This window comes from Oryctolagus cuniculus, chromosome 12 (assembly GCF_964237555.1).
Source record: "Oryctolagus cuniculus chromosome 12, mOryCun1.1, whole genome shotgun sequence".
NCBI classification, from domain to species: domain Eukaryota; kingdom Metazoa; phylum Chordata; class Mammalia; order Lagomorpha; family Leporidae; genus Oryctolagus; species Oryctolagus cuniculus.
In genome coordinates, this window is record NC_091443.1 from 77,181,284 (window position 1) to 77,194,525 (window position 13,242).

A 13,242-nucleotide genomic window follows, 5' to 3' on the forward strand; every position below is an offset into this window, starting at 1 on the left:
GCTCAGGATCACTAGCCATCAAGGATATGTAAATCACAACCACAATGAGGTTTCACCTCACCCCAGTGAGAATGGCTCACATACAGAAATCAACAAACAACAAATGCTGATGATGATGCAGGGAAAAAGGTACCCTAATCCACTCTTGGTGGGAATTTAAACTGGTGCAGCCACTGTGGAAGACAGTATGGAGATATCTCAGAAATCTAAATATAGTCCTACCTTATAAACCCAGCCACCCCACTCCTGATAATTTACCCAAACCAAAAGAAATCAGCATTTGAAGAGTTATCTGTACCCCCATGTTCATTGTAGCTCAATTCACAATAGCTAAGATATGGAATCAACCCAGATATTAATCAGCTGTTGACTAGATAAAGAAATTATGGTATATATACACTATGGAGTACTACTCAGCTCAAAAAAAAAAAAAAATCCTGGTACCGGGAGCCAAGATGGCGGAATAGTAAGGGCGCGCACAGATAGTCCGGGAAAATTTAGTTTAATAAAAGGGGAGTTATGGTAGCCTCAGAAAAAAGAACCAGGATAATATTGCAGAGGAAACCCTTCTGGATTGAGTGGTAGCGAATCGGAGGACCTACTGAGAGAACAAGGTCGCCCACCTCGCGGAAGCCGAGCCGCGGGACCGAGCCACGGAAGCCGAGCCGCGGGACCGAGCTGCGCAAGCAGAGCCGCGGGACCGAGCCGCTGGAACGCGAGAGGAAACCCTTCTGGATTGAGTGGTCGTGAATCGGAGGACCTACTGGGAGAACAAGGTCGCCCACCGTGCGGAAGCCGAGCCGCGGGACCGAGCCACGGAAGCCGAGCCGCGGGAACGAGCTGCGCAAGCCGAGCCGCGGGACCGAGCCGCTGGAACGCGAGGTGAGCCGAACCTCAATAGCCCGAGACACCAGCAGGCAAGCGGAGAGAGGAAGGAGACTAGAGGGAACAACCCCCGGGGCGGGGGGGAACTTCACCAGGCTAACTGGAAGAGAGAGAGAGGTGACTGGTACGGACACGGGTTTCTCTCTCTCCGCTCACCTCTCAAGGGCGAGCAAGACAAAGAGCAGGCGCCATCTTGGACATACGTCATAAGCAGAGCGACCTCAGGTCTGCACCGGCCCTGAGCCTAGCAGAAAAACCTGACTCTGGGCGGGGCGAATTAACAGGAGATTAGGACCTAGTAAATTCGTGGTGCTACTGAACTGAGACTGTGAAAAAAGAGACGGTGGGGGAGAGAACTCACGGAATTCACGTGAGCACTCTCCAGAGACACTACAATTCCGTAACTTTGGCAACCCAGTGGGTGACTGAAGGAGAATTTGAGCCCACTCTGAGGGCCGAACAGATTCCCTGTGTGGTCCTTGGGAAAGAGCTTCTGATCTCTGGTTCCTGTGGGTATATCATTTGCCTGCTAACTACCTCCAACTTCGTTCAGCTGTGCGGAATTACTTCCCTTTTGAATCAAAAAAAAAAAAAAAAGAGAGAGAGAGAGAGAGAGGTTTACCACGCCTAACCTGGGAGTGTCACCTTTGGCACACCAAACAGAGCTCTCAGGCCACACCCATCTCAAGCCCTAAGGCTCCATCAAAAACAGATAGTCCACTTAATCTAGAGTCATAGTATAACAAGAAAAAGCACCACAGTGAAGAAACCAAATATCTCCAACATGCCAAATAACAAACGCAAAAACCAAGGTAATAAAAACAAGGAAGTCACCATGAAGCCCTCAAATGAAAAAGACACCCCAATTCAAGATTATGAAGATGATGACATAGAAGAAATGCAAGAAGCAGATCTCAAAAAATTGATAGGAACATTAAGAAGTTCTCAAAAACAAATTCTTGAACTACAGAAATCCTTAATGGACAAGATAGAAAATCTCTCTCGTGAAAATGAAATATTAAGGAGGAATCAAAATGAAACGAAACAACTAGTACAACAGGAAACTGGGATAGTGACTGAAGTGAAGAATTCAATAGATCAAATGAAAAACACAATAGAGAGCCTTACAAACAGAATGGGTGAAGCAGAAGAGAGAATATCAGACTTAGAAGACAGAGAACAGGAAAGGATACAGTCAGACCAAAGAAAAGAAGAGGAAATTAGGAATCTAAAACATATTGTCGGGAATCTTCAGGATACTATTAAAAAACCCAACATTCGGGTTCTAGGAGTTCCTGAAGGCATGGAGAGGGAGAAAGGATTAGAAGGCCTTTTTAGTGAGATATTAGCAGAAAATTTCCCAGGTTTGGAGAAGGACAGAGAAATCCTAGTACAGGAAGCTCACAGAACTCCTAATAAACACGACCAAAAGAGATCCTCACCACGACACGTTGTAATTAAACTCTCCACAGTGAAACATACAGAGAAGATCCTAAAATGTGCAAGAGAGAAACGTCAGATTACTCTCAGAGGATCTCCAATCAGACTCACAGCTGACTTCTCATCAGAAACTCTACAAGCTAGGAGGGAATGGCGAGATATAGCCCAGGTACTAAGAGAGAACAACTGCCAGCCCAGAATATTATATCCTGCAAAGCTATCATTTGTGAATGAAGGTGAAATAAAGACTTTTCATAGCAAACAGAAATTGAAAGAATTTGTTGCCACTCGTCCAGCCCTGCAAAAGATGCTTAAAGATGTGTTACACACAGAAACAAAGAAACACGGTCATCAATATGAAAGAAGGTAAAGGAAGGAAACCAAGGAAGGAAAGCTCACAGCAAAAGATCACAGGGAATTCAAAGCATATATTAGAACTTATCTTTGGCAAATGGCAGGGCAAAGTTACCACTTATCATTAGTCACATTGAACGTGAATGGCCTGAACTGTCCAGTTAAAAGACACCGATTGGCTGATTGGGTTACGGAACAAAACCCATCTATTTGCTGCTTACAAGAAACTCATCTTTCCAACAAAGATCCATACAGACTGAAAGTGAAAGGCTGGAAAAAGATATACCATGCCAACAGAAATGAAAAAAGAGCAGGCGTAGCCATCTTAATATCGGACAACATAAACTTTACCACAAAAACCGTTAACAGAGACAAAGAGGGACACTACATAATGATTAAGGGATAAATTCAACAGGAAGATATAACAATTATCAATGTATATGCACCTAACTACAGGGCACCGGTTTATCTAAAAGACTTGTTAACGGACTTAAAGGGAGACTTAGACCCCAATACAATAGTACTGGGGGACTTCAATACTCCACTCTCAGAAATAGACAGATCAATAGGACAGAAGATCAACAAGGATACAGTAGATTTAAACGACACTATAGCCCAAATGGATCTAACAGATATATACAGAACTTTCAATCCTACAGCTAAAGACTTTACATTCTTCTCAGCAGTACATGGAACCTTCTCTAGGATTGACCACATACTAGGCCATAAAGCGAGTCTCAGCAAATTCAAAAGAATTAGAATCATACCATGCAGCTTCTCAGACCATAAAGGAATGAAGTTGGAAATTAGCAACTCAGGAATCCCTAGAGCATATGCAAACACATGGAGATTGAACAACATGCTCCTGAATGAACAATGGGTAATAGAAGAAATCAAAAGAGAAATCAAAAATTTTCTGGAAGTAAATGAGGATAACAGCACAACATACCAAAACTTATGGGACGCAGCAAAAGCAGTGTTAAGAGAAAAGTTTATATCAATAGGTGCCTACATCAAGAAATTGGAAAGGCACCAAATAGATGAGCTTTCAATTCACCTCAAGGATCTAGAAAACCTACAGCAAACCAGACCCAAATCTAGTAGGAGAAGAGAAATAATTAAAATCAGAGAAGAAATCAACAGGATTGAATCAAGAAAAACATTACAAAAAATCAGCCAAACAAGGAGCTGGTTTTTTGAAAAAATAAACAAAATTGACACCCCATTGGCCCAACTAACTAAAAAAAGAAGAGAAAAGACCCAAATCAATAAAATCAGAGATGAAAAAGGAAACGTAACAACAGACACCACAGAAATAAAAAGAATCATCAGAAATTACTACAAGGACTTGTATGCCAGCAAACAGGGAAACCTATCAGAAATGGATAGATTCCTGGACACATGCAACCTACCTAAATTGAACCAGGAAGACATCGAAAACCTAAACAGACCCATAACTGAGACAGAAATTGAAACAGTAATAAAGGCCCTCCCAACAAAGAAAAGCCCAGGACCAGATGGATTCACTGCTGAATTCTACCAGACATTTAAAGAAGAACTAACTCCAATTCTTCTCAAACTATTCAGAACAATCGAAGAAGAGGGAATCCTCCCAAATTCTTTCTATGAAGCCAGCATCACCTTAATTCCTAAGCCGGAAAAAGATGCAGCACTGAAAGAGAATTACAGACCAATTTTCCTGATGAACATAGATGCAAAAATCCTCAATAAAATTCTGGCCAATAGAATGCAACAACACAACAGAAAGATCATCCACCCAGACCAAGTGGGATTTATCCCTGGTATGCAGGGATGGTTTAATGTGCGCAAAACAATCAATGTGATACACCACATTAACAGACTGCAGAAGAAAAACCATATGATTATCTCAATAGATGCCGAGAAAGCACTTGATAAAATACAACACCCATTCATGATGAAAACTCTAAGCAAACTGGGTTTGGAAGGAACATTCCTCAATACAATCAAAGCAATCTATGAAAAACCCACAGCCAACATCCTATTGAATGGGGAAAAGTTGGAAGCATTTCCACTGAGATCTGGTACCAGACAGGGATGTCCACTCTCACCACTGCTATTCAATATAGTTCTGGAGGTTCTAGCCAGAGCTATTAGGCAAGAAAAAGAAATTAAAGGGATACAAATTGGGAAGGAAGAAGTCAAACTATCCCTCTTTGCAGATGACATGATTCTTTATTTAGGGGACCCAAAGAACTCTACTAAGAGACTATTGGAACTCATAGAAGATTTTGGCAAAGTAGCAGGGTATAAAATCAATGCACAAAAATCAACAGCCTTTGTATACACAGACAATGCCATGGCTGAGGAAGAACTTCTAAGATCAATCCCATTCACAATAGCTACAAAAACAATCAAATACCTTGGAATAAACTTAACCAAGGACGTTAAAGATCTCTACGATGAAAACTACAAAACCTTAAAGAAAGAAATAGAAGAGGATACCAAGAAATGGAAAAATCTTCCATGCTCATGGATTGGAAGAATCAATATCATCAAAATGTCCATTCTCCCAAAAGCAATTTATAAATTCAATGCAATACCAATCAAGATACCGAAGACCTTCTTCTCAGATCTGGAAAAATTGGTGCTGAAATTTATATGGAGGCACAAGAGACCTCAAATAGCTAAAGCAATCTTGTACAACAAAAACAAAGCCAGAGGCATCACAATACCAGATTTCAGGACATACTATAGGGCAGTTGTAATCAAAACAGCATGGTACTGGTACAGAAACAGATGGATAGACCAATGGAACAGAATAGAAACACCAGAAATCAACCCAAACATCTACAGCCAACTTATATTTGATCAAGGATCTAAAACTAATTCCTGGAACAAGGACAGTCTATTCAATAAATGGTGCTGGGAAAACTGGGATTTCCACATGCAGAAGCATGAAGCAAGACCCCTACCTTACGCCTTACACAAAAATCCACTCAACATGGATTAAAGACCTAAATCTACGACCTGACACCATCAAGTTACTAGAGAACATTGGAGAAACCCTTCAAGATATTGGCACAGGCAAAGAGTTTCTGGAAAAGACCCGGGAGGCACAGGCAGTCAAAGCCAAAATTAACTATTGGGATTGCATCAAATTGAGAAGTTTCTGTACTGCAAAAGAAACAGTCAGGAAAGTGAAGAGACAACCGACAGAATGGGAAAAAATATTTGCAAACTATGCAACAGATAAAGGGTTAATAACCAGAATCTACAAAGAGATCAAGAAACTCCACAAAAACAAAACAAACAACCCACTGAAGAGATGGGCCAAGGACCTCAACAGACATTTTTCAAAAGAGGAAATCCAAATGGCCAACAGGCACATGAAAAAATGTTCAAGGTCATTAGTAATCAGGGAAATGCAAATCAAAACCACAATGAGGTTTCACCTCACCCCGGTTAGAATGGCTCACATTCAGAAATCTACCAACAACAGATGCTGGCCAGGATGTGGGGAAAAAGGGACACTAACCCACTGTTGGTGGGAATGCAAACTGGTCAAGCCACTATGGAAGTCAGTCTGGAGATTCCTCAGAAACCTGAAGATAACCCTACCGTTCGACCCAGCCATCCCACTCCTTGGAATTTACCCAAAGGAATTTAAATTGGCAAACAAAAAAGCGGTCTGCAGCCTAATGTTTATTGCAGCTCAATTCACAATAGCTAAGACCTGGAACCGACCTAAATGCCCATCTATGATAGACTGGATAAAGAAATTATGGGATATGTACTCTTTAGAATACTATACCGCAGTAAGAAACAACGAAATCCAGTCATTTGCAACAAAATGGAGGAATCTGGAACACATCATGCTGAGTGAAATAAGCCAGTCCCAAAGGGACAAATACCATATGTTCTCCCTGATCGGTGACAACTGTCTGAACACCAAAAAGGAAACCTCCTGAAGTGAAAGGGACACTATGGGAAACGGTGACTTGATCAGCATAGCCCTGACTGTTAATGAACAACTTAATACATTATCCCTCTTAGTAGTTTTTTTGTCTGTTCTACTTAATATGACTGGTTTAATTCTGTAATTAATACACAGTTATTCTTAAGTGTTAAAAATTAACTGAAATGTGATCCCTGTTAAACATAAGAGTGGGAATAAGAGAGGGAAGAGATGTATAATTTGGGACATGCTCAAGCTGACTTGCCCCAAACGGTAGAGTTAAAAACATACCAGGGGATTCCAATCCAATCCCATCAAGGTGGCATGTACTAATGCCATCTCACTAGTCCAAGTGATCAATTTCAGTTCACAATTGATCATAATGAAAGGACTAAGAGTCAAAGGGAGCACATAAACAAGTCTAGTACCTGCTAACACTAACCGATGGAATAAATAAAGGGGAGAGTGATCCAACATGGGAAGTGAGATACTCAGCAGACTCATAGAATGGCGGATGTCCTAAATAGCACTCTGGCCTCAGAATCAGCCCTAAAGGCATTCAGATCTGGCTGAAAAGCCCATGAGAGTATTTCAGGCATGGAAAGCCAAGACACTCTGGCAAAAGATCTCTGCGAGTGAGATCCCAGTGGAAAGAACAGGTCTTCAAAGAAGGAGGTACCTTTCTCTGAAGGGAGGAGAGAACCTCCACTTTGACTATGACCTTGTCTAAACAAGATAAGAATCGGAGAACTCAGAGGGCTTCCATAGCCTTGGAAACTCATGACCGGAGCATAGGGAGACTACTGATGCCATAGACAGGAGTGTCAATTGGTAAAGTCAACAACAGGAGTCACTGTGCACTTACTCCTCATGTAGGATCTCTGTCCTTAATGTGCTGTGTATTGAGATTTAATGCTATAACGAGTACTCAAATAATATATTTCACTTTGTGTTTTCATGGGGGTGCAAACTGTTGAAATCTTTACTTAATGCACACTAAACTGATCTTCTGTAAAAAAAAAAAAAAGAAAAGAAAGAAAGAAATTATCAACTCCCAACTTGACTCTCACTGGGATTAAACATGACAATAGGTCTGATCTGATTTCATCATCATTTAAAAAAAAATCATCTATTATTTCTCACTTTATGTTTCTGTGTGAGAGCAAACTGTTGAAATCCTTACTTAATGTATACTAAGCTGATCTTCTGTATATTAAGATAATCGAAAATGAATCCTGATGTGAATGGAGGGGGAGAGGGAGTGGGAGGGGGGAGGGTGGTGGGTGGGAGGGACGGTATGTGGGGGAAGCCATTGTAATCCATAAATCGTACTTTGGAAATTTATATTCATTAAATAAAAGTTAAAAAAAAATACTTGTACCACAAAAAAAAAAATCCTGTCTTTTGCAACAAAATTGGTGCAACTGGAAACATTATACTTAGTGAAATAAGACAGTCCCAAAAAGCAGATACCATATGTTTACCCTGATCCCAGGCAACTAATAGAGTACCTAAAATGTAAAGTATTGGAATGAAAAAGACATTTTGAGATTCAATGATTGTTAACAGTCCCCTTGTCTCTTCTATTGAGCAACGTTGTTTTGTTTTGTTTTTCATAGTTTGTTGAACTTTTTTATTTAGTGTAGAGTTAACTCTACGATCAATAAGTAAACTGGAAGTAGATCATTGTAAAAATTAAGAGTGAATAATGGAAGAGGGAGGAAGAAGAAAGGTTGGAGAGTGGGCAGGAGAGAAGGGAGGGTGGGAAGTATCACTATGTTCCTCAGTCTGTATATATGAAATACACGAAACTTGTATAACTTAAATAAAATTTTAAAAAAGAAAAAAAATTTACAACAATTTTAAATTAAAATAATTTCTGCAAGTTTTCTCAGGCACAGTTCATATATATATATTTTTCTCAGATGAAGTTTTTAGAAAGTTATTTTAATTTAATCTATTCAGAAACACTTATTAAAATCAAAATGTGGGGCCAGCACTGTGGCGTAGCAGGTAAAGCCACCACTTGCAGTGCTGGCATCCCGTCTGGGTGCTGGTTCAAGTCTCGGCTGCTCTACTTCTGATCCAGCTCTCTGTTATAGCCTGGGAAAGCAGTAGAAGATGGCCCAAGTGCTTGGGCCCCTATACCTAAATGAGAGACACAGAATAAGCTCCTGGCTCCTGGCTTTGGATTGGTATTGCTCTGGTTGATATAGCCATCTGGGGGGTGAATCAGCAGATGGAAGACCTCTCTCTCTCTCTCTGTCTCTTTCTCTCTCTGCCTCTCTGTAACTCTGCCTTTCAAATAAATAAATTTTTCAAAAAAGTTTAAACACTGGGCCTGGCGGTGTGGTGTAGTGAATTGAGCTGCTGCCTGTAAAACTATCATTGCATATGGGCACGTGTTCAAGTCCTGGCTGCTTCCCTTCCAATCCAGCTCTCTGCTAATGCACCTGGGAAAGCAGCAAAATATGGCCCAAGTCCTTGGGCCCCTGCACCCATGTGGAAGACCTGGAAGAAGTTCCTAATTTTTGGCTTCAGCCATCTGAGGGGTGAACCAGCAGATGGAAGATCTCTGTCTCTCTGTCTTTCTCTCTCTCTCTTGGTAACACTGCTTTTCAAATAAATAAATGTAAAAAAATAAAATAAAATGCTCTGACACAAATGATAGATGATCCCAGGAGCTGTCTAATTTCTGTCCATATTTGTGGTAAGATAAGCACCCTACATGTGTGAGTCCCAGGGCAGGGGTCTCTTTGTTGTTCGGTTTAAGGTAGTATTGTGTTATGTGACTACCTATAAGTTTAATCAAATTTTTCTTCTTAAGAACTGATGGGACACTAGACATCTGAAGGGAGAGAGAATGGTGGAGAGCCAGAATTGAAAGGTCAGAAAAAAGTGATGAAATGAATTTGGAGGGAACTAAGCAAAGTATCTTGTCCACAATTATGTTTGGGAGTGAGGCCTAGAAGTATGAGTTCATTCTTGTTTCCATGTGTGGGCGTGTGTGTGTGTTTGTGTGTAGTATGCCTCCCCCTTCTCTCTTTGGTTTTTACAAATTGTCCTGAATTGGTCATTATTCTATTCAAAAATGTTTAATTTGGGCTTGTGTTCTCTCTTGTGTTCACCATTGGGATTTAAGTCCCTCTACAATCAGATCTTAGAAAACAGGGATGCCCTTGAGTTGTTTCTAACAATCTAATAGACTCATTGAGTGTAGAAAGTAAATATAGGATGTTTCTACTATATATTATTTTCCTATATTGAAGAAGTCTCATAGACCTAAGCCAGAATTTCTCAGGGGACACTTTCAACCTGAGTATAGCTAGAGATATTTTCAGTTTTGCTAGATTCATGCTTGTGGCCAGAATTGGCCAAGAGGGAGCTCAGAGAACAGAGATAAACATGTCCAATCACATTATTTGTCTCTGTTCCCCAGTAATGAGAGACTAGATTACAATATCAGGGTTAGGTTCTACTGTTTGAGCAAGAGAGAAACAAATTATACATATTAGATAATCCTGCTAAAGAAATACTAAACAGGATGCAAAATATTTTAACTAAACTTAAATAAATTGATAAAGAAACCATATGACTTAGACACTAGAAATATGTTCTCTTTTCCAACGATCTTAATTCTTTAAATATTAAAGAATTAGGCTGGAATATGATCTACTCACTCAGATTTATAATATTAATCCATGATTATGGCTTCTAGTTTCACTCATGTTTTATTCATACTTAAATTTTAATTCTGTCACTTTGCATGAGGCTAAAAGTAGCCAAAATATGAGAGCCTCAAGATAAATAGAAAATTTTTAATGCATTCTTACTGTCTAACTGCATTTGAACTCTCAACTTTCCCAGTAAGAACAATGAGAAAATTCAAGGTTATATTTACATTACTGCTACACTCTGTATCATCTACATTTTATTTTAAATATTATAAAATTCCAAGTCTGCATTTAGCAATACACTTTGCCATTGCCTTTTACTCACTGTTTTCTTTTTAGTAATACGAATAACAAAAGTAGATTGGAAACGTACAGCATTGTTGGCAAACTACACTTTATTAAATGTTTGATTTTATCTGTTATAGAACATGAGAAGCAGCGGTTATGCAAGAGCACCGATTATATGAATTTGCATTTCAAAGTGAAATGGTTTTATAATGAATATGTGCGTGAGCTTCCTGCCTTCCAGGATGCTGTGCCTGAATACTCCCTGTAAGTAGTGAATGTCACACCCTCCTGTTTGTGCCCCAGTTCAGAGTCCTGTGAATTACAGCTGGATTGTGCGTCACTAAAATCTCTTCACATAGTCTTCATTTCCATGCAGACATTATTCTTACACAATCATCATCAAAATATTTGCATTCTTTGAGACCCATATTTAAGTGAATTATGTTTTATTTTTCTAGTAAGCCTTACTTGAAAATTAGCCTCAAATAGAAAAGAATACATAATGGGGTATCCCTCACTTGATGAAATTGTTTCCTATGAAAAGCACTAGAAACCAAATTTCTTTAAAAAAAAAAAGGCTGTTTATATACTGACATATATATATGAATATAAATACAAATTTTATTTAAAAATATAAATATATATCATTAGATTTTCCCTTTCATTTAAATTTACAACTATCTCAGAAATTCATATTTCTGAAAGAAAATTAACAGGTAACCATTTCATAATGAGCCTCTGTGAAGCACATTGGTAATCACAGTCATGCTGGTGGCACCCTGCCTCTGACGTGTGTCAGATTCGGCCTCGTTCCATTGAAAGGCATCTTCCGTATGCCAGACACCGCGCTGCAAGGCTGTCGGGTAAGACGAGTAACATAAGGACCTCGCCCTGAAAGGAGCAATCACGATAAAGCAATGGCAGATGCTAGATGCAGTATTTAAGATGCCTCCTGGGACACCGGCATCCCATGTTGGAGTGCCTGAGTTGAAGTCCCAACTTGTGGATTCCAGCTTCTCTCCCACTCACATGGGAGACCCAGATGAGTACAGGCAGGCCGATCCCTGCCTGCTGCAGGCATCTCTCTCTCTCTCTCTCTCTCTCTCTCTCTCTTTCTCTCTCTTCCTCTCTGTCTGCCTAGAAACAAATATTGTTTTAAAAAATAGCAAGGCAAAATGAAACAAGTGTTCATTTAAGGAGCATAAAGTGGTACTTGGGGTACTCCACATGGTACTTAGGGGTAGGGTAGCATTTGATGTACACTGTGAAGAACTGGTCAGATTATGGCAGGAACAGGGAGAAAAGCTTTCAGGTGGTAACAGAAGTTATGAGCATAATTATGGAGTTAGGAATATATGGGCTATGATCCATGGGAAATAGTGCTATTCCAAAGAGGTGTGTTATATTTTTACAAAATTAGTGTAAAGTGATAGAGGAAAAGTAGTTTTGAACTAGATTTCTGTTCATAAATGCTGTGAAACTTATATGGTATTTAGTAGCATTGCGGGAGCTGGAAGAGATAGAGAATGGGGGATGGAAGAGATATGAAGCAATGAACAACATCATGAAAAGATTAGAGCAATCGTCTAGTATAACTCTTCTCATAGAAGATTGTAACATAAGTGATACAAGTTAAAGGTTATTCTACTGGGAGAGTGAAGAGATCATGGCTAAAGGATATAGACTTCCAGCTAGAGTGGAAAAAGAAGTCCCATTGATCTACTGTATAATATGATCAGTATGTTAATAATAATGTATTATATTCTTGAAAATTTGACTAAATAGTATGTGTTCTTGCCACACACAAAAAATCAAAGTATATAAAAATAATGCATGTTAATTAAATTGATTTAGTGATTCTACAATAGATACAGATTTCAAAAGAACATGTTTTACATAGCAAATATGTGGTTTTGTTAATTAAAAATAAAAATATTAAAAATAAGATGAAATCGTATTCATTACATAAGAAGACTATACTAATAATATGGAGTTGTTCCAGTGAGAAAATTAAGAGCAAAGACATGAAGAAGAGAAACTGTGAAAATGGAACTACAGAATTTGTCAACTAGATACATATGGGGTTAAAGGTCAGAATTAAAGATGAAATACGTGAGGAATAGAGTTAAAACAGAGGAGTTATTTGCCGCAGACACTGGCTTCTAGTTCTGTCTAGAGTTATTACACTAAACTAAAATTAGACTCAGATGTCGCTCAAAAGCCAGATACAAAAACTGAATAAAATTAAGCAGCATCAGAAAACAGAAGTAGGCACTGAAAAGCTAAGATCCTAGAGAAAAGAGAAACTCACTGAGCAGAGTAACGTTCCAGTCGCAGCCTCTCTCTCATGGTCCCCACCCCTGAATGCTTGCCACTTTGCAATACTAGGCTTGGAGGCCAAACAGCACAGTCACTCAGAGCTTACAGCAATTGCCTTGGGCTGGAGAAAAATATTTGTGTCCAGGACTTAGACTTTTGGGACCAAGATTCCAGAGAAAGTGAATTTGACAGGAATACAACATTGCTTACAGTTTCCCTTTGAGGCGGTTTCTGATTTCTGATCTCACCTTTGCGGAGACTGAAGCAGAACCAATCAAGTAGAAAGCAGGCACTGAGAGGCCGGTGCTATGGCGCACTAGGTTAATCCTCTGCCTGCAGCACCAG

The 13,242-nt window shown here is 39.5% G+C and overlaps 1 protein-coding gene across 1 annotated transcript in view; it reads left to right on the plus strand.

The window, feature by feature from the left end:
* UNC13C (unc-13 homolog C) overlaps positions 1 to 13,242 on the plus strand; it is a 656,715-nt gene that overhangs the window by 482,252 nt on the left and 161,221 nt on the right. The window contains exon 19 of the mRNA XM_017348010.3: positions 10,716 to 10,842. Within this exon, the coding sequence (XP_017203499.2) occupies positions 10,716 to 10,842 (127 nt within the window). The remainder of the gene's footprint in view (positions 1 to 10,715; positions 10,843 to 13,242) is intronic.